This window comes from Pteropus medius, unplaced genomic scaffold, assembly GCF_902729225.1.
Source record: "Pteropus medius unplaced genomic scaffold, Ma_sr-lr_union100, whole genome shotgun sequence".
Taxonomy (NCBI): domain Eukaryota; kingdom Metazoa; phylum Chordata; class Mammalia; order Chiroptera; family Pteropodidae; genus Pteropus; species Pteropus medius.
In genome coordinates this window covers 49,524,766-49,551,723 of record NW_024340849.1, presented here as the reverse complement: position 1 = coordinate 49,551,723, position 26,958 = coordinate 49,524,766, and the positions used below count along the sequence as shown (strand labels likewise).

At 36.6% G+C, this 26,958-nt stretch overlaps 1 protein-coding gene across 3 annotated transcripts; it reads right to left on the bottom strand.

The window, feature by feature from the left end:
* Positions 1 to 1,893: 1,893 nt before the first annotated feature.
* LOC120588841 (ribosomal large subunit pseudouridine synthase B-like) lies at positions 1,894 to 26,948 on the bottom strand. Of its 3 annotated transcripts, none has more exons than XR_005649331.1 (2): positions 3,434 to 3,482; positions 1,894 to 2,214 (listed from the first exon to the last, which is right to left on the bottom strand). XR_005649331.1 is itself a non-coding variant. In XM_039846179.1 (2 exons), exon 1 carries the CDS (start codon positions 26,646 to 26,648, stop codon positions 26,169 to 26,171), a length of 480 nt encoding a protein of 159 aa, XP_039702113.1. In that variant the 5' UTR covers positions 26,649 to 26,948; the 3' UTR covers positions 1,894 to 2,214; positions 26,061 to 26,168. The 3 variants fall into 3 exon arrangements, 2 of the variants coding, with proteins under 2 accessions (XP_039702113.1, XP_039702103.1); XM_039846179.1 differs by lacking the exon at positions 3,434 to 3,482 and adding an exon at positions 26,061 to 26,948; XM_039846169.1 differs by lacking the exons at positions 1,894 to 2,214; positions 3,434 to 3,482 and adding exons at positions 23,032 to 24,261; positions 26,061 to 26,948.
* Between the last annotated feature and the right edge of the window lie 10 nt (positions 26,949 to 26,958).

The following is a 26,958-nucleotide window of genomic DNA, read 5'->3' as shown; positions in this document are numbered from 1 at the left end:
TAGGACACATTGTATCTTGGCCTATGTACCTCTTCATCTGGTTATATTTGTATCTTTTATAATAAACTCTAATAGTAAGTATAGCATTTTTCTGAGTTCTGTGAGTAATTCTAGCAAATTATTGAAACATGGTGGAGGTGTGGTGGTGGGGTTGTGGGAACCCCTGACTTTGAAGCCGAGTTGGATAGAAGTGAGGCTAACCCAGGGATCTGATATTTTCCAAGTGGTATCTGAAGTGAGGTGAGTCTTGTGGGATGAACCTTGAAATCTGTGCAGTCCGATGCTAACTATGGGTAGTTAGTATCAGAATTGAATTGTAGGATACCCAGCTGGTGCTGGAGAGCTGGAGGAGTAGTCTTGAGAAAGACACTATGTACCAGGATGGAAAAAACTGCTCAATTGCTAATCAGTTGACTTTTAAAAAGGGCCAGTATCCTGGATTACCCAGGTGAGCCCAATATAATTATATAAAATCCTTAAAAGTAGAAGAGGGAGGTGGAAGAGAAGGTCAAAGAAGGTCAAAGTAGTAGCATGTGAAAAGGCTCTGACCTACCATTGCTGGTTTTGAAGATGGAGGAAGTGACCATGAGCCAAGGAATATAGGTGGCCTCCAAATGCTGAAAATGCTGGAAATAGATTCTCCCCTAGGAGCAATGGTTCAGTATTCACTAATGCAGTGAATACCTCAAATAAAGAGAAATGATTATATTTTTATTCACTAATATAAGCTAACACAATGTTGGCTCATAGAAGCTACTTAATAACTGCCTTTTGATTGATTTGGGGGTTGGGGGGAACCCAGAGCAGGTAAATTTTATTATAGTGAAGTATGTGCCATGCGTTTTGTGGTTTGCATAGTATATAATGAGTTTTATTTGTTCTATGTAACTATCTTCTCATGTCTGGTTCAACTAAGACTGAGAATGAAGTGCTCCCAAATATATTGTTGTTCTCTAATAGCTATATAGTTTATCTAAGCTGTATTGGTGTGAAAAAACTAGAACATGTGTATATTAAAAGAGCAAGGGCTCCATCTTCTCATTTTAGAGAGAAGGTGAGAATAATCTCATGGGGAGAATGTTTCAAATTTCAACTTTTCATTTATATAACCTTAAGGAACTTTGAAAAACCAGTTACCCCCTCACCCATTTTAAGTTGTCCTCTAATATTTTCTTCATAAGTTTAGAGAGTTGCAAAAGATTCAGTTGCTAGTCTAATGTAAATATAGACACACCTCAGAGATAATATGGGTTCGGTTCCAGACTATTGCGATAAAGCAAGTCACACAAGTCTTTTGGTTTCCCAGTGCATATAAAAGTTATGTTGACACTATACTGTAGTCTATTAAATATGTAATAGCATTATGTCTAAAAAATGTACATGTCTTAATTAAAAAATACTTTATTGCTAAAAAATGTTAACCATCACCTGAGCCTTCAGTGAGTGGGTCTTGCCTCAATGTTGGTGGCTGCTGACTGATCAGGGTGGTGGTTGCTGAAGGTTGAGGTGGCTGTGGCAATTTCTTTAATGATGAAGTTTACCACATAAGTTGACTTTTCCTTTCACTTAAACACTTAGAGGCCGCTGTAGGGTTGTTAATTGGCCTAATTTCAACATTGCTGTGTCTCAAGAAATAGGAAGACCCGAGAAAAGGGAGAGAGACAGGGGATGGCTGGTAGGTGGAACAGTCAGAACACATGTACCTTTATCAATTAAGTTCTCCATCTTATATGGTTGGAGTTTGTGATGCCCCCAAAACAATTGCAAAAAAGACATCAAAGATCACTGATCACAGATAACCACAACAAATATGATAATAATAAGAAAGTTCAAAATATTACAAGAATTACCAAAATGTGACAGAGACATGAAGTAAGCAAATGCTGTTGGAAAAATGATGTCTATAGACTTGCGAGATGCAGGGTTACCACAAACCTTCAATTCGTATAAAACACAATATCTGAGAAGTGCAATAAAGTGAAGTACAATAAAACGAGGTATGCTTGAACCAACACATTTAAATTAAGCTGTTACATTTGTCTTTTAAAGGTATCCAAGGAAATATAAATGCCATAGTGATTTGATACCCATCTCTATACTTAAAAAAACAATGCACAAGCTTTTTTTTAATAATCAGAAATCTTACCTTTTCTTCTCATTTTGAAGTCATATTTTCATCGTATATGCTTATACTTGAAAGTCTTTTGTTGGTCTCTGCATGAAGATATGTATATAAATGAAAATTAAAACTTTGGAAGGTTTCCTGTAACCACAAAGCCTTAGGTATTTAATTATTTCCTTTGTATTAATTCAGAACAAGGTTAATGAGAAGTGTTTTCTGTCCTTAAGGAAAATACATTCTTCATGGGAAGTCAAGAACCCTGTGCAGAAAACATTAAGATACCTGTTGAGCTATTTACAGACTTGATGCATAGGATTTTAGAAAGAAGGCAGACCCCAGGAGATGGAGTACCTCGGCCACCAAGCTGGAGTTGCATGAGTGGAGAATTCCATATCAGGAGAAGTTGCTAACTTTTTATTTTTTGCTTGAAATATCTATGTCCAGTTACCTGTGACTCAGGTAAGTTCTATTTAAGGTATTGTACTAAGTTCTAGGGATACAATGGTGAATAAAGGACTTAATATACTCATATGGACTGTTTCTTTTCTTCTAGTGGTTGTGGTGAGGACAGGAATATATCTGGAAAGAGACCATCATTCAAGGAGAAAAAGCAGAAAAAAGTGATGAGAATAGCAAACAGAACAAGAAGATAATCTTAAAAAATAAAAGTAATTAATTACAATACTGGAAGTAGCAATATTTTTTTCTTCTGATTCGTTTACTGCCATTGAATTGCATTTATTTTCTTTTGAAACTCTGGCTGAGTTTACATATGAAAAAAAACTGAACTATGACATGGCCTATAAATTAATTTAAATCATTTTAATTACTCTATATTGCGGCAGGGATTAATAATGATTAACACAGTCCCAAAGACCAGGTTATATGTCATAATGCGATTTGAGACATTATATTTATGTTTATAAAACCCAAGATTTAAATGAATTAGTATTTTTTTTATGAGTTTAGTTTTGCTGAGGACATACTTTTGCAGACTGTGTACTGACAAGTTTAAACCAACATATCAAGGGTAATATTTATGGAGCCTTCATTTTAGAGTGAACATCAAAGACAAGAAAAAGAACTTGAATTCCAAAAAGAAAAGTGGAACATCTCCATGTAATAATTGTCAAGCTGCTGGGTTCCAGGGTACAGTGAGGCACTTACTAACAAAAAGTCATTGTTTTATTCTAAGCCTTTGAAATCCTCTCAGTGGGGTGGATATGTGGAATTCTTAAAATGACAGTGATTCTTTAACCCAGGATACTGAGGAATATGATTTTTGGGTGTCATAATTTAATAGACATTTACCTAGAGTCCCAGGAGAAGTCCTGGCTTGGATATTGATGCAGAGTTATAGAAAACACTGGAGAAAAAAGGAAACACAGTCATGTAGCAGTTTCTGACAGAAAACAAAGTATTTGTAATGTATTAAAATTCACAGAACTACTAAGATAGCAATTACATATAGTCATAAACATTTCAAAATTTGGAGATTGGATTAAACATGGCGACGTGAGAGACTTTTCCGGATCTCTCCCCTTGAAACAACAATAAGCTGAACACCTAAAACTCAACAAAAAACACCCAAACTGCACACCAGCATGTCTGAGCGTGGGATCTGCTCATAAGAACTACCACAGGTCAGAACCCACAGGTCAGAACCACGGGCAGTGGACTGGGAGAAACAAAGAAGCTGCCTCTTGCAGCCAGAGCTCCCTGTAGGAGGCTAGGGAGGGGAGAAGGAGTGGTGAATTCCCTGAACAGCCCTGCCTGAGAGTACTGTGAGCTCCACATGGCCGGCGGCAGTGCCCAATCATCAAGGCAGAAGGCAGAGAAACAGGGATGGCTGAAAAGCAGAAACGGCAGAGAAACAGCAGTTGATTTTACCAGCTGTGGTTGCAAAACTGAGGCTGAGCCGCAGCCTCTAACCCCCAACCCAGAAGGCCCCCTACCCCATACCCTCCGAGAAGGAATGCCGCAGAGCCCCAGGGGAATCTGAGCAAATGCTAATGAAACTGTCACTAACACTGACAGGAACTGAGACTGAGGGTAGCAAGCATGATTAAACATCTATAAGGGAAAAAAAAGACATTATTAACACTTTATATAAAGCAGAGCTCCAAGAGGCTTAGATGCCACCTACTGGAAAACAAAAGAAAAACACCTTATTTGCAACAGGCTAGGGACCATTATATAATAAATCTTCTTTCTGGGGAAAAAAAGAAAAAAGAAAAAAAGCAGAACACACTTCCATTAATGCCCAGGTGGAGAAATAGTCCATTAAACAAAATGAATAGCCAAGGTGACAAGGCATCTCAGAAAGAAAGATAGAAATCTCCAGAAAATAAGATTCAGACATAGAAATATGTGACTTAAATGGCAGAGAATTCAAGATGGTACTTCTGAAAAAACTCAGTGAGATCCAAAACGAATCATATCAACAATTTCAGGAATTGAAAAAACAACTAGATGAGCAGAATTAGTTCTTTAGCAAGGAGATTGGAATCCTCAAAAAGAACTGAATAGACCTTCTGAAGATAAAGAACACATTGCAAGAGTTGAAAAATGAAATAGTAAGCTTGGGAAATAGAGTCAACCAAATGGAGGAAAAATCAGTGATATCGAGGACAGAAATCTAGAAATAAATCAGAAGGAAGAAGACAGAAACTGAAGAATGAAAAATAATGAAAGAGAAATACAAGAACTAGCCGATACCATCAAGAGGGGAAACGTAAGAATAAAGGGAATTCTCAAAGGGGAGGAAAAGGAGCAGTGATTAGAAAGCATTTTCAGACAAATAGTGGATGAGAATTTCCCAAATCTAAGGAATGAGCTGGAGCTTGGAATTCAAGAAGTCAATAGAACACACAATTATCTCAACCCGAAAAGGCCTTCTCTAAGACACATCGTATAAAAATTATCAAAAATCGACGATAAAGGCAGAATTCTCAGGGCAGCCAGGGAAAAAAGATGGTAACGTATAATGGAAAACCCATTAGATTATTGTCAGATTTCTCAGCACAAACTTTACAAGCCAGAAAGGAGGGGAATCAAATATTTAAACTATTCAATGAAAGGAACTTCCAGCCAAGAATAACGTACCCAGCTAAGCTCTCCTTTAGATATGAAGGAGAAATAAAGACCTTTCCAGACATACAAAAATTGAGGGAATTCTCCATTACGAGGCCTCTACTACAGGAAATACTGAAAAAGGTCAGCTCACCTAAAACAAAACGACCAAAAAAAAAAAAAAAAAAACATAATTAGGAGTAAGGTGACTAGCAGGCTGATAAAAGTAGAGGGGTATGACCCTTACTACAAACAGGGCATTATAACCTTAAAATAAGAAGATATTTGCTGTAGCAAGATAGTAATGAATGTTCAGCATACATAGGGACAAAATGAGACAACAATGACTGAAAAGGGGAGGATTCAAAGATCCAAATTCACAAAGGGAAATGGAGATAAGGCACATGCAAAAGAAAAAGGACGACTGTATATATACAACTATCTTTTTCATATTCGTTATGGTAACCACAGGCCAAAGATTTAGAACCAAATTATATAACATAAAACAAGAAGGATCAGAGGGAAAACTCACAAAAGCCAACTAAAATAAAAAACCCCAAAACAAAAGGACAAAGAAGCAATGGAAACACCAAACTACCAGAAAGCAAAAGATAACATGGTTATAAGAAGACCTCATATTTCAATAACCACCCTAAATGTAAATGGACTGAACTCACCAATAAAAAGGCATAGAGTGGGAGATTAGATCAAAAAACAAAACCCAACCATATGCTGCCTCCAGGAGACACATCTCAGTTCCGAAGACAAATAGAGACTACAGGTGAAAGTGTGGAAAATGTTGTTTCAAGAAAATGGAATTCAAAGAAAAGTGGGAGTAGTGGTACTAATATCAGACAAAATATACTTCAAAATCAAAAAGGTAAAGGAAGGTACTGAGTGACACTTCATAATGATAAAAGGAATCAAGAAGACATAACACTTATTAATATCTATGCTCCCAATCAGGGAATTCCGAAATACGTAAAGCAGTTACGAACAGAACTAAAGAGAAAAACAGACCAAAACACTATCATAGTAGGGGACCTAAATACCCCACTGTCAGATATGGATGCATCATCCAAACCGAAAATCAATAAGGAAATAACATCCTTAAATGACACATTAGTCCAACTGGACATAATTGACATTTACAGAGCCTTCCATCCCAAAACAACTGATTATTCATTCTTCTCTAGTGCACATGGAACACTCTCAAGAATTGACCACATACTGGGACATAGAAATAGCCTCAACAAACAGAAGAGGGTTGAAATCCTACCAACTATATTCTCTGATCATAATGCTCTGAAACTAGAAATCAACTGCAAAAAGAAATCAGGAAGAACCACAAATACATGGAGATTAAACAACATGCTACTGAAGAATAACTGGGTCAGAGAAGATATAAAAGGGAGATCAAGAGATACATAGAAACGGATGGTAATAATAGTACAACATATCAAAACTTTTGGGACATGGCAAAAGCAGTCATAAGAGGAAAATTGATATCACTACAGACCTACCTCCAAAAACAAGAACAAGCCTAAATAAACAACCTAATGCTTCATCTTAAAAAACTAGAAAAGGAAGAATAAATGAAACCTAAAGTCAGCAGGAGGAAAGAAATCATCATAATTAGAGCAGAAATAAATGAAATTGAAAAAAAAAAAGAATAAATGCAACAAAGAGCTGGTTCTTTGAGAAGATTAATAAAATTGACAAATGGCTGGCTAGACTCACTAAAGAAAAAAGAGAAACGACATAAATAAACAAAATCAGGGATGAAAGAGGGGAAATTACGACTGACACCGCAGAAATGCAAAGGATCATACAAGAATATTGTGAAAAAGTATATAACTCCAAATTGAATAACCTAGAAGAAATGGACCAGTACTTAGAAAAATACAATTTTCCTAGATCGAATCAAGAAGAATGGGAAAATCTAAATAGACTGATCAGCAGTATGGAAATTGAAACAATCATCAAAAACCTACCAAAAAGTAAAGGTCCAGGACCAGATGGCTTCGCCAGTGAATTCTACCAAACATTCAAAGATTTAATACCTATTCTCTTCAAACTCTTCCAAAGAAATCAAAGAGGAGGAAATACTTTGCAACTCATTTTATGAGGCCAATATCACCTGACACTGAAACTTGATAAAGATAACACAAAACAAGAAAACTACAGACCAATATCTCTCATGAACACAGATGCAAAAATCCTAAATAAGATACTAGTGAACCAAATACAGCAACATATTAAAAAGATTATACGCCACGATCAAGTGGGCTTCATCTCAGGGGCACAGGATGGTTCAACATACGCAAATCAATTAATGTGATACACCACATAAACAAATTAAAAAATAAGAATCATATGATCATATCAATAGATGCAGAAAAAGCCTTCGACAAGATACATCATCCATTTATGATCAAAACACTTAACAAAATCGGTATAGGAGGAAAGTACCTAAACATAATAAAAACCATATATGACAAGCCCTCAGCCAACATTATACTTAATGGTGAAAAACTAAAAACCTTCCCTCTAAGATCATGAACAAGGCAAGGCTGTCCACTAACACCACTGTTATTCAATATAACATTGGAGGTCTTAGCGAGTGCAATCAGACAAGAGAAAGATATAAAAGGCATCCAAATAGGAAACAAAGTCAAACTGTCACTATTTGAGGATGACATGATTCTCTATATAGAAAACCCTAGAGACTCCACAAGAACATTACTAGAAACAATAAGCAAATACAGTAAAGTCTCTGGATACAAAATCAACATTCAAAAATCCATACCATTCCTTTACTCTAATAATGAAGCATCAGAAAAAGAAGTGGAAAAAATAATTCTTTTTGCAATTGCAACAAAAAGAATAAAATACCTAGGAATAAATCTAACGAAATGTGAACTTTTATAATAAAAACTATAAGACCGTATTAAAAGAAATTGAAGAAGATACAAAGAAATGGAAAGATATTCCATGTTCTTGGACTGGAATTATCAACATAGTTAAAATGACCATATTACCTAAAGCATTATACAGATTTAATGCAATCCCCATCAAAATCCCATCGGCATTTTTTAAAGAAATAGAACAAAAAGTCATCAGATTGGTATGGATGCACAAAAGACCCTGGATTGCCAAAGCCATCCTGAGAAAAAAGAATGAGGCCAGAGGCATCACTCTGCCCGACTTCAAATTATATTACAAAGTGACAGTAATCAAAATGGCATGGTATTGGCAGAAAAATAGACACACAAACAAGTGGAACGGAATCGAGAATCCAGAAATAAACCCATATTTATATGGGCAAATAATTTTCAACAAAAATGCCAAAAATATACAGTGGAGAAAGGAAAGCCCCTTTAATAAATGGTGCTGGGAAAACTTGAAAGCCATCTGCAAAAGAATGAATCTAGACTGTTGTCTATCACCACACAATTAACTCAGACTATCACCAAAATTAACTCAAAATGGGTTAAAGACCTGAATATAACACCAGAAACAATAAAATGCATAGAAGAAAACATAGGAACTAAATCAAGGACCTTGGGCTTAAAGAGAATTTTATGAATTTGACCCCAAAGGCAAGGGAAGTAAGAGGAAAAATAAATAAATGTGACCATATCAAACTAAAAAGCTTCTGCTCAGTGAAAGAAACCGTCAACAAGGTAGAGAGACAACCATCTGAATGGGGAAATATATTTGCAAGCAACACTTCTGATAAGGCCCTAATATCGAAAATATAGAGAACTCATATGACTCAATAACAACCAAAAAAACCAAATGATCCAATCAAAAAATGGGCAGAGGACCTGAAAAGACACTTCTACCCAGAGGACATACAAATGGCCAACAAATATTTGAAAAGATGTTCAACATCGCTAGCTATTAGAGAAATGCAAATCAAAACCACAATGAGATACCATCTTACACCTGTTAGAATGGCTATAATCACCAGGACAAGTAATAACAAATGTTGGAGAGGATGTGGAGAATAGGAACCCTCAAACACTGCTGGTGGGACTGCAAATTGGTATAGCCACCATGGAAAGTGGTATGGAGGTTCCTCAAAAAACTAAGAATCGATCTACCTTATGATCCAGCAATTGCTCTACTAGGTTTTTACCCCAAAGACTTGAAAACTCATATTCGAAAAGCTATTTGCACACTGATGTCCATAGGAGCATTATTCACAGTGGTCAGGACATGGAAGCAACTGAAGTGTCCTACAATAGATGATTGGCTAAAGAAGCTGTAGTATATATGTACAATGGAATATTACTCAGCCATAAGAAGATATGAAATACTGCCATTTGTGACAACATGGATGGACCTTGAAAGAATCATTCTAAGCAAAATAAGCCAGACAGAAAAGGTTGAAAATCACAAGATATCACATATGTGGGATATAAACCTAAAAGCAACAAATGAACAAGACAAACAAACAGAGACTCATGGACATGGACAATGGACTAATGGTTACCAGAAGGGAGAGGAGAGGGGGAAAATAAAAAAATAAAATGTTAAAAAATTATGTATATGTACTATGAAAAAAATAAACTAGCATTTAAAATAAATAAATATATATATAACATTTCAAAATTTAAGTAAAAACAAAGTAGAGATCATGTTTCTACATTGTGGGTTTAGAAAAGTCCATGGGAATTTTATTGTTTAGTGTAACATGTTTAGCACTTGCAACTGTAATACATGTTTTGTTTTCTATTTTATTTAAATTCCCAACCTCAGAACAGAATATTGGGATGTGTTAGAGTACAGAGTAAGGGCTTATGACGACTTTGAAAGGATGTACCCACTGGAGAGTGCGTGTGTGTGTGTGTGTGTGTGTGTGTGTGTGTGTGTTGAACATGGGTGTTAAGGAGACACTTACTAGAAGCTGAGTGGGGCTGATAAGAGTGGAGAGGTGAGGGCCACAGTCATGATAAGAAATGCTCATGTTAGTCGACTGCTACAGCTTCCTGCTCCCCATTCCCCATTTGCTCTCTAGCTCTGGATAATAGAGGCACAAACACACAAATAGGCCCCCATGCCATTGTTCACATAGGGTGGGACAGCCACCCCAGTTTATGGTTATCTCTCTGGCTGGCCAATGTAATTATAATGATAATAGCTTATCTTTACTGAGCACTAAGTGTGTGCCAGACACTATTCTAATATTTACTATCTAGCGAAATGTTTAATCTTCACAGTAGCATTATGAAATAGGTACTGCTATTATTCCCACTTTGCAGATACGGAACAAAGAGATTCAGTAACCTATCCAAGGCCACAAAGTTAATAAGTGGTAGAGTTGGGACTTAAATCCAGGAAGTTAATCCCACAGTCGAAGTGCCTAACCGTTACACTAAACTGAATCTGTAGATTCACAGAGATACATCTAGTTATAGCTAGTTCCAAGTTGTCAGGTGGCACCATTTACAGGTCATTTCAAGAACTTTGTAAGTTCCAGGCTTATTTCAAATTAAAGGTCTCATTGCACATTATATTAAACATTAAAATGCACCCCATCCACATCAAAAACTATATATGGATTTGTAGTTTTATTGTAATACATTTGAAGAATTTTAAAAAGACTAATTTTGCTTTTGAAGTGATTTAATCTTGAATAACAGTTTATATTTGACTCTGATTTCTTGGTAATCATTAGGCATACTCAGGAGTGTGATCAAAGTAAGAAAAAATGTTTTCAAATGCAATAATATTTTATAAATATTCAATTTTACAATGAAGAAATTTACTACATTTTATAGAATGTTAATAAAACATATTAACTTTAATTTCACAGTTTTCCTTTTTATATTTTGGAATAATTTTTTTAAATTCTAAAATAAAATACAAACAAAGAAAACCACACAGACCAAATATGTGGTTTAATGAATTATTCTGAGGCAAGCGCTCTTGTAATTGCCACCAAAGTCAAGGAATGCAAGTTTGCCAGCCCTCCAGAAGACCCCGCCTATGAGCCTGTCTCAATCACATCACCTGCTCCCAAAAGTAACCACTATCCTGTCTTCTATAGTAATTATTTCCCAATGTTTCTTTGTAGTTTTATTACCCAGGTAGACAATAGACAATATCTGTAGAGTTTATCCTATAGAATTTTCCAGTCTGGATTTTATTGATTGTTGATAGCATACTCATAGCATAATTCAACATGTTCCATTCTCCTCAGTATGTCACGCAAATTGTCAACTTGATCAGAAGCTTGATAAGATTCTTCCCTTTAGCAAGACTATAGGATGTAGTGTGTTGTTTCGTCACTCAGAAGAAAGCTAATGCTGATGTGTAATGCTAGAAGTTATCACTGCTCAGTTTTGAGATCCATTAATTCAACAAGAGTTACGAAGTAGAATAGTCTAATTATATCAGTCTTTTCATCTATTCATTTGCAATACTCCCATAAAGCATTCCATGATCAACTCTTTAGTAACCCACTGTACAGTACATATATGAAAGGCAGAATAAATTTTTTTTCTTTCCCTTTATTTTTTGGTCTGCTGATTATATACTCATGGTACAGTTCAAAAATTAGTTTTTGAAAAATTGTTTAAGTATTCAATAAATGTTGGCCTTTTTCTTCACTAAGTATGAATGAACATTTTAAAAAATGAAATGTGATCACCTTATACATTTCTACTCTATAACCTGTTTTTTCTCCCCACTTCACAATATATCCTGGATACCTTTTTATATTAGTATGAAGAAGTCTGCTTCATTCTTTTCAGTAGCTACATTATTGTATTAATTAGTGGGCCATAATTTGTTTAACTAGTCTATCAATGGGCATTTGGATTGTCTATCTTACGAAAGATGCTGCAATGAACATTTTTCTTTTTTTACCTTTGCTCACTTGCAAAGTATTTTTTAGGGTAAATTTATAGAAGTGGAATTTCAAAATGAAAAGCAATTTTTCTTTAAAAGTAAATGTCAATAATACATAAAACATCATTGTAAAAATCTATGATGTGTACATCAGTGCTGAACAATGCAGATAGACTAAATGGTCTCCACTTTTTCTCCACGTCATTACCAACACTTGTTTGTTGACTTTTTGATAACAGCCATTCTGACAGATGTGAGGTGAATCTCACTGTGGTTTTAATTTGCATTTCCCTGATGATTAGTGATGTTGAGCATCTTTTTATGTGTCTGTTGGCCATCTGTATGTCTTTCTTGGAGAAATGTCTATTCAGGTCCTCTGCCTATTTTTAAATCAGATTGTTCATTTTGGGGGGATTTGCGTTGTATGAATTCTTTATCTGTCCAGTTTTTTGAAGAGACTGTCTTTACCCCATTGTATAGTCTTGCTTTCTTTGTCATAGATTAACTGATCATGAAAGCATGGATTTATTTCTGGGCTTGCTATTCTGTTCCATTGATCTATGTGTCTGTTTTTGTGCCAGTACCATGCTGTTTTGATTATTATAGTTTTGTAGTATAATTTGATATCATGTAGCATTATACCTCCAACTTTGTCCTTCTTTCAAGATTGCATAGGGTATTCAGCATCTTTTGTGGTTCCATATAAAGTTTAAAATTATTTGTTTTAGTTCTGCGAAGACTTTCATCGGTATTTTCACAGGTATTGCATTGTATTTGTGGATTTCTTTGGGTAATATGAACATTTTAGTGATATTAATTCTTCCAATCCCTGAGCATGGTATAACCTTCTTCAATTCCTTTCTACAATGTCTTATGGTTTTTAGAGTACAGGTATTTTACTTCCTTGGTTAAATTTATTCCTACATATTTTATTCTTTTTGATGCAGTTGTAAATGGAATTGTTTCCTTAATTTCTCTTTCTGATAGTTGGTTGTTAGTGTATAAAATGCCACAGATTTCTGAATATTAATTTTGTATCATGCAAGTTTACTGAATTTCTTTATTAGTTCTAACAGGTTTTTTTTGTGTGGAATCTTTAGGATTTTCTATATATAGTATCATGTCATCTGCAAATAGTGACAGTTTTACTTTTTCCTTTCCACTTTGGATGACTCTTATTTCTTTTTCTTGTCTGATTGCTGTGGTCAGGACTTCCAGTGCTATGTTGAATAAAAGTGATGATAGTAGGCCAACTTGTTTTATTCCTGATCTTAGAGAAAAAGTTTTCAGCTTTTCATCGTTGAGTATGATGTGAACTATGGGTTTGTCATATATAAACCTTTATTATATTGAAGTATGCTCCCTATGTGCCCATTTTGCTGAGAGTTTTAAAATAATTTTCCTGCATTTATTGATATGATCATATGATCTTTATCCTTCATTTTATTTACTTGGTATTTCACATTGATTGATTCGTGAATATTGACCAATCATGCATCCTTGGAATAAATCCCACTTGATCATGGTGTGTGATCTTTTTAATGTATTGCTGAATTCAGTCTGCTTATATTTTGTTGAGGATTTTTGCATCTGTGTTTGACAGGGATATTGCTTTTTTCTTTTTTCTTTTTTTTCTTTTTTTGGTAATGTCTTTGCCTGGTTTTGGTATCAAGGGAGTCCTGGCCTTGTAAAATGAATTTAGAAGCTTTCCCTCCTCTTCGATTTTTTGGAATAATTTGAGAAGGATACATATTAATTCTTTAAATGTTTGGTAAAATTCACCTGTGAAGCCATCTGGTCCAGGACTTTTGTTTGTTGGGAGTTTTTTGGTTACCATTTCAATTTTGTTGAAAATTGGTCTGTTCAGATTTTCTATATCTTCTTGATTTAGTCATTATCCGTTTCTTCTAGGTTGTCCAATGTGTTGGCATATAATTTTTTTGTAGTTTTTCTTGATAATGTTTTGTGCTTCTGTGATGTTGGTCATCACTTCTCTTTCAAATTTCATTTTATTTATTTGGGCTCTCTTTTTTTCTTGATGAGTGTATCTAAAGTTTTATCAACTTTGTTTACCTTTCTGAAGAAATATTGAACCATAGTTTATTGATCTTTATTTTTTCTGTCTCTATTTCATTCATTTCTACTCTGATCTTTATTATTTCCTTCTTACTATTCCTGTTGGGCTGTTTATTGTTCTTTTTCTAGCTTCTTTAAGTGTAAGGTTAGATTGTTTATTTGAGATTTTTCTTGTTTCTTAAAGTAGGCCTGTATTGCTATGAATTTTCCTCTTAGAATCGCTTTTGCTGAGCAAGTATATTTTGGGTCATTGTGTTTCTATTTTCATTTATCTCCAGATATCTCTTGATTTCCTCCTCAGTAACCCATTGACTATTTAGTAGCATATTTTGTATCCTTCACACGTTTTTTTCCCCCAGTTTTCTTCTGTAATTGATTTCTAGTTTCCTACTATTGTGACCAGAGAAGATGTTTGATATAATTTCAGTTTTCTTAAATTATATTGAGACTTGTTTTGTGGCCTAACATTTGATCTATTCTGGAAAATGTTCCACGTGTATTATTTTTAAATGTGTATTCTGCTGTTTTTGGGTGAAATGTTCAGTAAATATTTATTAAGTCTATCTGGTCTAATATATCATTCATGGCCACTGATTCCTTGTTGATTTTCTGTCTGGATGATCTATCTATTGATGTAAGTGGAGTATCACAGTCCCTATTGTTGTATTACTATTGATCTTGCCCTTTATGTCTTTCAATATTTGCTTTATATATTTAGTTGCTCCTATGTTAGGTACATAGATGTTTATGACAGTTATATCCTCTTATTGGATCCCTTTATCATTATATAATGGCTTTCTTTGTCTCTTATTACAGCCTTTATTTTGAAGTCTATTTTATCTGATATAAGTATTGCTAGCCCAGTTTTTAAAAATTTTCATTTGCATAAAATATAATTTTCAATTCCTTCACTTTTAGTCTCTGTGTGTCTTTCCACCTAAGTGACACACTTGTAGGCAGCGTATGTACAGGTCGTGTTTTTTTTTTTTTTTTTTTAAATCAATTCAATCACACTTCGTCTTTTCATTGGAGCCCATTTACATGTAGTCCATTTACATTTAAATAGTTATTGATAAACTATGTATTTATTGCCACTTTATTGTTTTCTGGTTCTTCTCTGTTCCTTACTTTTTGTCTTGTAATCTTTTCTTGTACATCGATGAATTTCTATAGTTATTTGTTTGGAATTTTTTCTCTTTATTTTGTATATCTATTATAGCTTTTTTGGTTTGTGGTTACTGAGATTCATATAACCAAGTCATGTTTATAGCAGTCTATTTTAAGTTTGTGGTCCCTTAAATTTAAACATATTCTAAAAGCACTACATTTTTACTCACTCCCCTCCCATATTTATGTTTTTGTCATTATATTTTACACATTGTGTATGTCCCTTAATTTATTATTATATTTAGACACTATCTTACTACTTTTGTCTTTTGATCCTCATACTAGTTTTGTAATTGGTTGATCCACTATGTTTACTAAGTGTTCACCTCTATAAGTGAGATTCACTCCTCCCTCCATATATTTTCTTATTTTTAGTTTTAGCCTTTTCCATAAAAAAAAAAAGTCTCTTTAACACTTCTCGCAATGCTAGGTTAGTGGTGATGAACTTCTTTAGCTTTTGCTTGTCAGTGAAACTCTATCTCTCCAATTCTGAATGATAAGCTTGCTGAGTAGAATATTTTTGGTTATAGGTTTTTTTACTTTCATCACTTTGAATACATTGTGCCATTCCCTTCTGGCCTGCAAAATTTTTGTTGAAAAATTATCTAGACTGGGCAAAATGGTGTAGATGATAAAAGCTTCACTCATCCCCGCTTGTGACCATATCAAAGTTGAGATGGAAACACGGATCAAACAGCAATCAGAGTCACTTGGGGGTCTAGATGAACAGAAGCCCTACAACTAAGGAGAAAAATAAGAAATCGCCTTGCAATGATTGAAGGTAGAAGCGGGAAAAGACACAAGGTTGCCCAGTCCCCAGCAGCTGAGTGGAACAGAGGCTATTGGCAGTGGTAGCCAGCAGCTGCAGATGCCTCTTAAAAGGGCCGTGTCCGCAACTAGACTTTTGTTGTGATAGACCTGGTCACGTTGAGCACCAGCACCAGGTCAGCTGCTTGGGGATCATCAGGGACTTATAGGAGGACACTGAGTTATTGGAGCAAGGGCCAGAGGCAAGGCTTTCTCCCAGGCAGAAGTGCTGACAGTATCCATTGCTCCTCAGTTGAGCCCTCCCCTCTCTCAGTGTGCAGAGGCAGTGCCATCATAGCTGAGACGTCTTCAAACTGGATAACAGAGGTTGCTCTGCCCAGAGGATTCCCTGAAACTCTGCCTCCCACAACTTACAGCACCACCCAAGCCACATTCAGTTGTATCTTCGGTGAGTCCTGTGCCACTTACTAAGCAGTACCAAGATTCACATTGATGGCAGCTGACCCCAGTTTCTGGCATGGCTTCTTGAGGCAACTATAAGCACAGCATCTGAGGATTATTTGCTGAATCTTAACAGGTGGCCCCGGAGAAAAACGGGCTGGGCTAAACTTGGCCTGCAGCTAAACTCCTCTTAGAACTGTGCTGCTGGACACTTACTACACAAAATCACACTAATAAGACTTGGAGACTTAGGAGCTTTGATTGGTAGAGAAACAGACACAGAAAGGCAACCAAAATGGGAAGACAAAGAAGCAGAAACCATATGAAAGAACCAAGTAAAAATGGAGTCAAGCAATCTCACAGATGCAGAGTTAGAAATACTGGTTATAAAGATGCTCAGTGTAATTAAGGGAAGTGTAGATGAACTCAATGAGAACTTTAACAAAGAGATAAAAAAAACATAAAAATGGAAATGGAAATTATAAAAGGGAAACAGTCAGAAATGAAGAATACATTATCTGAGATGACGAGTACATTAGAGGGAATAAACAGTATGAAGGAAGATGAGGATTGAAACTCTGATATAGAGGATGAGGAAGCCAAGGACACTCAATTAGAATGGCAAAAAGAAGCTGAGAATATAATAATAATTTAAGGACTCTATGGGACACTATTACATGTAAAAATATCCATATCATAGGGGTACCTGAAGGAAAACAAGACGTTGAAGAGAGCTATTTGAAGAAATAATGATGGAAAACTTCCCTCACCTGGTGAAGGAAATAGACATACAACCCAAGGAAGCTCAGAGAGTCCCAAGAAAGAGGAACCCAAAGAGGCCTACACCTAGACACATCACAATTAAAATGCCAAAGGTTAAATACAAAGAGAGCTTCTTAAAAGCAGCAAGAGAAAAGCAAGGGAACACCCATAAGACTGGCAGCCGATTTCACAAAAGAAACTTTGCAGGACAGAAAGGCCTGGCACAAAATACTCAAAGTGTTAAGTCAGGATCTACAACCAAGAATACTTTATCCAGCAAAGCTATTATTTAGAGTTGAAGGACAGATAAAAAGCTTCCCAGACAAAAATAAGCTAAAGGAATTTAATTCATCAACACCAAGCCAGTATTACAGGAATTATTGGAGGGACTTTTTAAAAAAGAAAAAAATGTATCAAAAACATGAATAAAGAATGGTAATAACTACATATTTATCAACAAGTACCTCAAATGGAAAAGAATTAAGTGCTCCAACCAAAACATAGGGAAACTAAATGGATAAGAAAACAAGACCCCTACATATGCTGCCTACAAGAGACTCACTTCAGATTAAAAGACACACACAGACTAAAAGGAAGGGGATAGAAAAAGATATTGCCTTGAAGGACCTAGAGGGTATTGTGCTGAATGAAGTAAGTCAGATAGAGAAAGGCAAATATCACACTGTTTCACATACATGTGGAATCTAAAAAACAAAATAAACAACAGCAAACATGGAAACAAACTCATAGATAAGGAATACTTTGAGGGCTACTAGATGGGAGGGAGATTTTGGGGGACAGTGAAAAGAGGCAAAGGGATTAAGAAGTACAAATGGATAGATACAAAATAGTTATAAAGTGTAGCATAAGTAAAATAGTAATGTTGTAAAAACATGTAAGAGGGAAAAGGGGTAACTGATTTAGTGGGGTGACCACTTTGTTAGTTATATAGATCTCTAATCACTATGCTGTACAACTGAAATGAATATATTATTGTATGCCAACTACAATTGAAAAAAAAACCTTGTTGAATTGTACAATGTAAATATGAGCAAGTAATTGTCTACTATACTTCAAGAAAGCTTGGGAAAAATATTAAAAAGTTATATAATAATCTTACGGGGTCTCCCTTGTTCATAACTAATTTCTTTTCTCTTCCTACTTTTAAGATTGTCTCTATTCTTAACTTTGGGCATTTTAATCATCACATGTCTCTTAGTGTTCATCTTTTTTGGGAATCTCTGTTATTTCTGGATGTGGATGCCTATTTCATTCACCAGGTTATGGAAGTTTTCAGTTATTATTTCTTCATACAGGTTTTCTATCAGGGATACAGGGATTAATAACAATTAGAGTATCCCATATTATTAACTGTGGGGGTTTGGAATGAGTCACCCTAAGATGTGCCTGTGTGGTATGTAGATTGTTTTGAGCTAAACCAACCAAGACCCTGTGGGCTCAAGAGAAACTTCTGCTCCCCACTTAACTACCTAAAAATTTTAGAGTTAGGGGCTTTGCCAATAATAAGAGATTATTAGAGGTAACCTATCTATATGGCAGGGCAAACTACTGACTACTGAACATTTGTCCTCCCTGTAATTACCTTCTGAAGACCCAAAGTGACTTACCTCATCTCTATCTCAGAATGCTATTTTCTCTTTTCTCTTTCTCGTTTTCTTTCTCTTTCTGTCTCTGAACCTCTTGTGTATGTGGGGTCTCTGACTCTCTCATGTATGCAGGATTCCTATACATATGTATGCAATTAAATTTGGTCATTTTCTCTCGCTAATTTGTCTCATCTCTATTGGATTATTAGACCAGTCAAAATAACCTTGAGTGTAGAAGAAAGTTTCTTTTTCTCTCACATAATTTATCTTTAACAAATAGCTAATGAATAGCTTCCCCCATTATACTTGCAACAGTATTAAAATAACACTACAAATAATACTGTTACCAATATGCTAATTAAAAACAGCTATTGGTTTTTGCATTTCTGCTCTCCATTCTTCTCCCATTTAAAAAAAAAAAGTTGTATTACATCTATTTTGTCAGAGTGTATAGCTACTACACATCATACTCTTTCTTACATCTCTAACTTGGTCTTGGTTAAAAAGAAACTGTACCTCTAATGTTCACCACTGGTCTTTACATCAATGTCTCTCCCTAGTTAGTTTGATTTTCTGAAGCTTGTTTTCTATAAGAAATCATGGGAACTAAATTCTCTGAATTCCTGCATATTAATTGCAGTTGTCTATGACCTTTATACTTGAAATTCACTTTTGCTGCATATAAAATCCTTGGTTCACATTTTCTTTCCTTAGGAAATATTAAGTATGTGTACTCTGTTTTCTTCTGGCATTGAGGAGGAGCAGGTTTGTCACTCTAAAATACACTTTTTGGGGATATTGATTACTTTAAGCTGGTTATTTAAAAAAAAAAGACTCAGAAATAATCTTTGACCTTTCCCTTAACTATCTAAAATTTAGATAGAGGACCTGCTCCAGGGAGGGAGCTATCATCATAACTATAGTTTAATAGAAACTAGTGTGTGATTGACAGGGAGGAACATAGCAAGGCTCGTTTGATCTACATCCTCTCTGTGTCCCATCATTAAAGATGGTCCAGTAGACATTTATTTACCAATAATTTGCATTTCCTTCTCCATGTGGATTGCCTTCCTCCTTTTTGAATCCCAAACTACAACCCCTCTTTCTCCTTAGCTCAAGGTGGCATATAAACCTCAAGTGCTGATTTGTCCTTGGGTCCTATATTCTTATGGAGTCCCCGTGTGCACATATGTAATTAAATTTGGTTATTATTTTCTGTTAATCTGTCTCATATCAATTTGATTATTAGAACAGACAGAAGAATTTAGAATGGTAGAAAGGAAATTATTTTCCTCCACTATGGCAGAAAGCATGTTGTCACAGTCTGATGGTAATCTAAATGTTATTTCCTCACAAGTCACTGCTCTTATTGTCTACATGTCCAATGATATTTTCATTTTTCTCTAAAATCTGATAATTTTACTAGAATATGTCTTGATGCTGAACATCGTGAATAGATATTCTCAGATACTTAGGGTATTCTTTCAATATGTTTCCAATATGTATATTTTTTTATTTCAAGAAAGTTTTTTTGAATTACAGGTTTTAGAATCTTCTCCCATGTTACTTGGCATCTTTAGGGACTCCTATTATCTTTTGATATTCTTGACTATCATCAATATTTGTCATATTCTCTTAAACTTATTTTATCTTTCTTCCTTTTGATTTATAAAATTTCTTCCTTTTCATTTTTTATTTCTCTTAAGGTGTTGTTGATTATATTTATTTTCTCTCATGTTACTTTTAATTTAGTTGTTATTTCTTACTTTTTTTCTTTTATTTTAAATTATCTTCTGACTTGTCACTTTATTTCTGAGTTTTCTTAATTCTGGTTTATGTTGTTCTCTCACATCTTCTAGCATTTTCATAATGTCTTTAGTTTGTTTTAAAATAAACAGGAAAAAAGCAAATCAAAGACCTTTATAATATTGTAAAAGTCTGTATTGTGGGCATGTCTTTGAGGCATGCCTTTCTTTTTTTAAAATTTATTTTTAAATTTATTTTTTATTTTTTTGCATCATGTGATTTTATTTTTTTAAATTTTAATTAGTATACAGTACATTGGTTAGACATCTACATAGTTCATAAAACAATCTCCCCAATTGCTCTCTCCCTCCCCTGACCCTACACCTAGCCAACGTATTCATGCTAACTGCATTCCCTATGCCGTGCTCCCCATCCTCGTGACCTTTCATAAGATACTAATTTGTACTTCTTTAGCCTTTCACTCCATTCTCCCAGTCCCCCAAGCCACCCTCCCCTCTGTCTCACACCAAATCGTCCACTATATTTGTGAGTCTGTTTTTGATTAGTTTGTTCTTTTTGTTCCTTAGATTCCACATAGAAGTGAAATCATATAGTGTTTATCTTTCTCTGTCGGACTTAAATACCTTCTAGGTCCATCAAAGTAATATCTTTTTCCATCCTCTTCCTTTTCATATGTAGGGGTCTTGTTTTCTTATCCTTTCAGCCACTCTATCTTTTGGTTGGAGCACTTAATTCTTTTCCATTTAAAGTACTTATTGATAGGAACGTAGTTGTTACCATTCTTCATTCCTGTTTTTAATACATATTTTTTCTTCTTAAAGAAATCCCTCCAATAATTCCTGCAATACTGGCTTGATGGTGATAAATTCCTTTAGCTTATTTTTGTCTGGGAAGCTCTTTATCTGTCTTTCAACTCTAAATGATAGCTTTGCTGGATAAATTATTCTTGGTTGTAGATCCTGGGTCTTCGTCCTGTCGAATATTTTTTGCCAAGCCCTTCTGTCTTGCATAGTTTCTTTTGAGAAATCAGCTGCCAGTCTTATGGGTGTTCCCTTATAAGTAACTATTTGTTTTTTTCTTGCTGCTTTTAATATTCTTTCTTTGTATTTAACCTTTGGCATTTTAATTATGATGTGTCTTGGTATGGGCCTCTTTTGGATCCCTGATTTTTGGAATCTTCTGAGCTTCCAGGGGTTTTATGTCCATTTCCTTCACCAAGTTAAGGATGTTTTCCATCATTATTTCTTTAAACAGCTGTTCAACGTCTTGATTTTCTTCAGTTACGCCAAGCAGATGGATATTTGTATCCCTAGTAGTGTTCCATATCTGTCGGAAACCAGCCGACCAAGTCAAACCAGGTCCCTGAATGGGGGAGCGGGGACTGAGAAAAAAGAGAAGACAGACACGGTGCAGGAGGGAGAACAGATCTCACAACTGTCTCTCCGAATTTATTTCTTATGCTCCTTTCATCCTGAAGATCGAGGTACAATCGACACTTCCTTTGACACTCTCTTTGACACTCCCTTTTTCTATACTTAATCTTCTTCTTCCTGGAATTCCACAGAACCAGCCTTTTTCCTTTTATATGCAAGCAGGCCTCCTGAGATAATCCATGCACTCTTTTGAATTTTGGGAGCTTTAGCTCCCTACACATATCCTCAAATTATTTTTTTAGTCTTGGTGTCTTTTTTCTTGCCATTCTGATAGATTGTCCTTGGCTTTCCTGTCCTTTAGATAGGGCATGTGATCCTCTTCTTTATTCCTTTTGTTTATTCCTTTGTTTATTCCCTTTAATATACTTCTCATCTCCGATAATGTGTTCTTCATTTCTGACTGGTTCCCTTTTATAATTTCCATTTCCATTTTTGTTTCTTTTAATTTCTTTGTTGAAATTCTCTACACTTCCCAAAAGTTCATTAAACATCTTTATAACTAGTGTTTTGAACTCTGCATCTATTAGAGAACTTGACTCCATTATATCTGGATCTATGTTCTGTTCTCTCATATGGCTTCTGCTTCTTTATTTTCCCATTTTGGCTTCCTTTCCACGTCTGTTTCTATGTACTAAGCAAAGCTCCTAAGTCTCTCATTCTTATTAGTGTGGATTTGTGAAGTAGGTGCCCAGTGGCATAATCCTGAGAGGGGTTCAGCTGCAGGCCAAATTTAGCCCAAGCCTGTGCCCCTCCAGGGCCACCAGTTAAGATTCAGTAAGCAATCCACAGATGCTGTGCTTATAGTTGCCTCAAAAGGCCACACCAGAAACCGAGGGCAGCTGCCTCCAGTGTGAGTCTCAGCCAGGAGCACCTGACTCGCTGAAGATATACCTTATATGTGGCTTGGGTGGAGCCATGAGTTAGGGGAGGCGGAGTTTCAGGGAATCTTCTGGGCAGAGTGACCTCTATTATCTAGTTTGATGACGTCACAGCTATGGCAGCACTTTGTCCAGGCACTGGGAGCGGGGAGTGCTCAACAAGGAACAATGGATACCGCTGACACTTCTGTACCAAGTGAATCTCGCTTTAGCCCTCACTCCAACAATGTCTCCCTGTAAGTCTCTGGTGCCCCCTACGCGTAGCTGAATTGGTGGTACTGGTATTCAGAGTGAGCAGATCTGTCACTGTGAAAATCTGCTTGTGGACGCAGCCCCTTTAAGAGGCGTCTGCCGCTGCCGCTGCCGCAGTCTCTGTCTCACTCAGTTGCTTGGGACTGGGAAGCCCTGCATCCTCGCCCTGTCCTATGTTCTTCTGTTGCAGGGTGATTTCTTGGATTTCTCCCTGGTTGTATGGTTTGGTCATCTAGATGCCAGACGATTTTTCCTTGCTGCTGCTCCTTGTTTCTGTCACAACTTTGATTTGGTCGGCAGAGGGATGAACAGAGCCTCTATCATCTATGCCATATTTTTTTGACTTTGTGGCATGCTTTTCTTGGCTGTAGAAAGGTCATCCTATTTATTTTATTTTATTTTTTGAAAATAACTTTGTTGGCTTTCAACCAACATTTCTTTTCTATTGCTCATTGTTTTGTGAATTTACATCTCTTAAATGTCTAAAAGAAGCAGGGTTCAGGAGAGCTTACACAACTTCATTCATCAAGCCTTCTGTGTCTTCATTATTGTATAAAACTTGGAAGGTTGTTTTCAGAATTTCCCCTTTCTCACTTTTCTCTGCACTTTTCTCCTTCTTACAGTTTTCTTGTTCATGTCCTGCAGAATTCTTATTCCATCCTGGGAGTTGCCCCTCCATGTGTGTTCTTGTACTGGAAGGAAGGATGGCTCTAGCCTTTCAGATCCATACATGGGCCCCTTGCACTTACTACTGGGTGGGGAAAAAATCCTCGTTTTTAACTGCTGTTCTCTCCATGCATTCCTTGGGAAATCTGATGCTATTTTGGTTGCCCATGTCTTCAGGTCCATCAGATGCTTTATTTCCACCCGCTGTTTCTACCTGTACTATGTTTTTATCACCATGTGTTGCAGCTATCTGTGGTTCATCCTTGCTCTCCTTACCTTTTGGGGTTCGGGGGGATACCTTGTTAACTTGTTTTGTCCCAAGCATTGTCCACAGGTTTTGGTTTTGCTGTCTAGTTACTCAGTCTATAGTACCTAATGGATAATTCACACTTGATCCATGTTTAAAACAAAAGAAAAAATAAAGGAAACATTTTAGTGAGTTATTCTCAATAGTTTGCACTATTGACTCTGACTTAAACACATCAACGCAGAGGCAATCAAAGTAACCCTCTCAGGAAAGCCCTAACAACTAAGCTGCTTAAAAGTAATTATCCTTAAAAGTAATCAAAGTTCCCTAAAGCAGAATCTCTGAAAACTACTTCACATATCTTAATGTTTTTAATTCATCCAATATATTTTTATTGGGAATCAATTATTTGTTGTGTATTCTATTAAATGCTATTCTGGATATAAATAAGTGTAAGTATAGCCTCTCTCCTGAAGGAGTTTCCAATCTAGCTGGAATTACATTTAATACATGAAGTAGGAAGATAATTTGTAAATAACAGTGATATAAAATATATTAATTATTTAACCCCTTGTTGCAGATTGATAATGTGACAACTCCCCTTCTCCATAGTTCTCTGTAATTTATTAAGATCACATTGCATGCACTACTTGGAGGAAAGGAAAATGGAGTAAGTATATTTTTGACCTTAGATATCATAATCTAAAACATAATAGAGGATGTTTACCTTAAGAAAAAAATTGCAAAGGTCTAAGAACCAAAACTAAATTCCATATGCATAATCGAGGTAGGAAACATAATCCCTTTAAGTTCTTTCACCACTGTAAGCAAGAACTCAATGTGTCCAATCAAGATTTATAAAACAGATAAATTAGAAATAATAATTTACATTAAAGTGGTTCTTCAATTTATAAAATTGTTAGTGAGCTCTCATTCTATATTTGTATTTGATTTCCTTTTTTCCTGTTTGCATAAAGTTACATCTCCCCTCCCCCTTTACAGCTTGGTTTTGGTGTCTTGTTTGACTTTCTGGTGATTTTCTGTGAAGAGTTTAGTACAGTGTATGTGACCAGGTCAGGAGTCAGCTCTGTCAGAGATCTGGGGACTAGATAGGATTCTAAATTGTCCCCTAGAGTGTCTCTCCAAGTATGCACTCTGTTGAATCCTCCCCTTGAGTGAAGGTAGAATCTGTGAATGCGATGGGATATAGCAAAGTGAAGGGATACTGTAAAGGTAATTAAGATGCCTAATGAATTGACATTAAGTTAATCAAAAGAGATTATCTTAGGTGGGCCTGATTTCTCACACGGATATTTTAAGAGGGTCTAGAGAAGAAACAGAAGAAGTCAGAGAGATTAGAAGCAGCAGCAGCAGACTTTCTCCTGTTGTCTTTGAAGAAGCAACTGCCACGTTGTGGGGAGGGCTACAAGGCAGGGCATAAGTGAGAATACTTTAGAAGTGATGCTGCATAATTCCTCTTGGATATCAGTGTGCATAGCTTGTCCCAGTTTTGGTGATGTTAAAATAGTTCATCTGGACATATTCGAAAATATTACAATATTCCTAATTAATAATAATTACCATTTACTGCTTACTTACCATATACTAAGCATTTTGTTGGTTGCTTTCTATCTGATTTTCTCACATTACATCTCAGTACATTAACTATACTCATAGATTTGCAAAAACATACCAGGATTGATTGGTTGGAAGCCCTAACTATTGGTCTGATCTTCAGTTTACCTCTTGTAACACGGGGTAATAATTCTTGCTCTAATTTACAGGCTTATTTTGAGGGTTATTTCAAATAATGGATGTGAAAGCACTTTGAGAAGTAAAACAGGCCATGCTACACTGTTACAACATTAGTAACATGAGTTTAAAAAAGAAAGAAAATCTATAATAAATAGTTACTCTAACCGTCTCATTTATTCATCTCACATTTCTTGAAGGAACTTTGCCAGGCCCTGAAGAAGACGAAGATGAAAGACCGTGTCACTCCTCCAGGAATGCGATCTGGTGAGGGGGAAAGGCAGAAGAACCAAGCGGTCACAGTGTCAGGGACAACGCAGCAGAGAGCAACTCGTCTTCCCTGACCCAGCAGCTTCCCGCGAACTGGCTCACTCTCCGCGGGGTGCGCCCGGGCCGGGGACAGCTGTCCCCGCGCGGAGCCGGCCTAGCGTGGCTCTGCGGCGAGCGTCTGGGGCGCTGCTCCGTCGGGGCGCTGCGGGGCCGCTGCTCGGCTGGGGTGCCGCAGGGGCGCTGCCGGCGGGAAGCCCGCCTCTCCCTCCCGACCTGCGGCGGCGCACTGAAGCAGCGAGCACTCAGGCCGCCACGGCGGCTGTCTGCAACGAACCGGCGCTGTGGTCCGGGGACCAGCGCGTGGCCGCCCCGAGCCCTAGGTTCCCCGGCCCGGCTGCCAGTGTCCTTGAGTCCTAACGGCCTTTCGGTCCATATCCAAACGACTTCTCTTCGGAGCGCTCCGCACGCCTTTCTGGGGTGTCGTTCTTGTCTCCGGCCTCCATCCATTTGCAGCGATTTCCCAGGGGTTACGATGAGTGACAGTACTCAGGACTCAGGCACATAGAAAAATCATGTGATATTTAAGGATGGCACAAAGGACCGAGACGTTGAGGAAGATGCAGCCGCGTGTCTGTGTTTACTTTTCTTTGAACCTACTGTTTCGAGTTGACCTGCGGTGGCTCCCTTCCTGGGGTTGCAGGCCAGCAGGCTCTGTTTGCACAGCGCGCCGGGCGGGGCGGAGGCGGGCCTCTCCGGGATGTCTGGAGGTTATTCGACCAGACTGAGGACGCTGGGGCGGGGTTCCAGGGCAACCGTG

Bases quoted from the DNA above. Each gene is read 5' to 3' on its own strand.
- LOC120588841 (XM_039846179.1), bottom strand. From the start codon at position 26,648: ATGGATGGAGGCCGGAGACAAGAACGACACCCCAGAAAGGCGTGCGGA.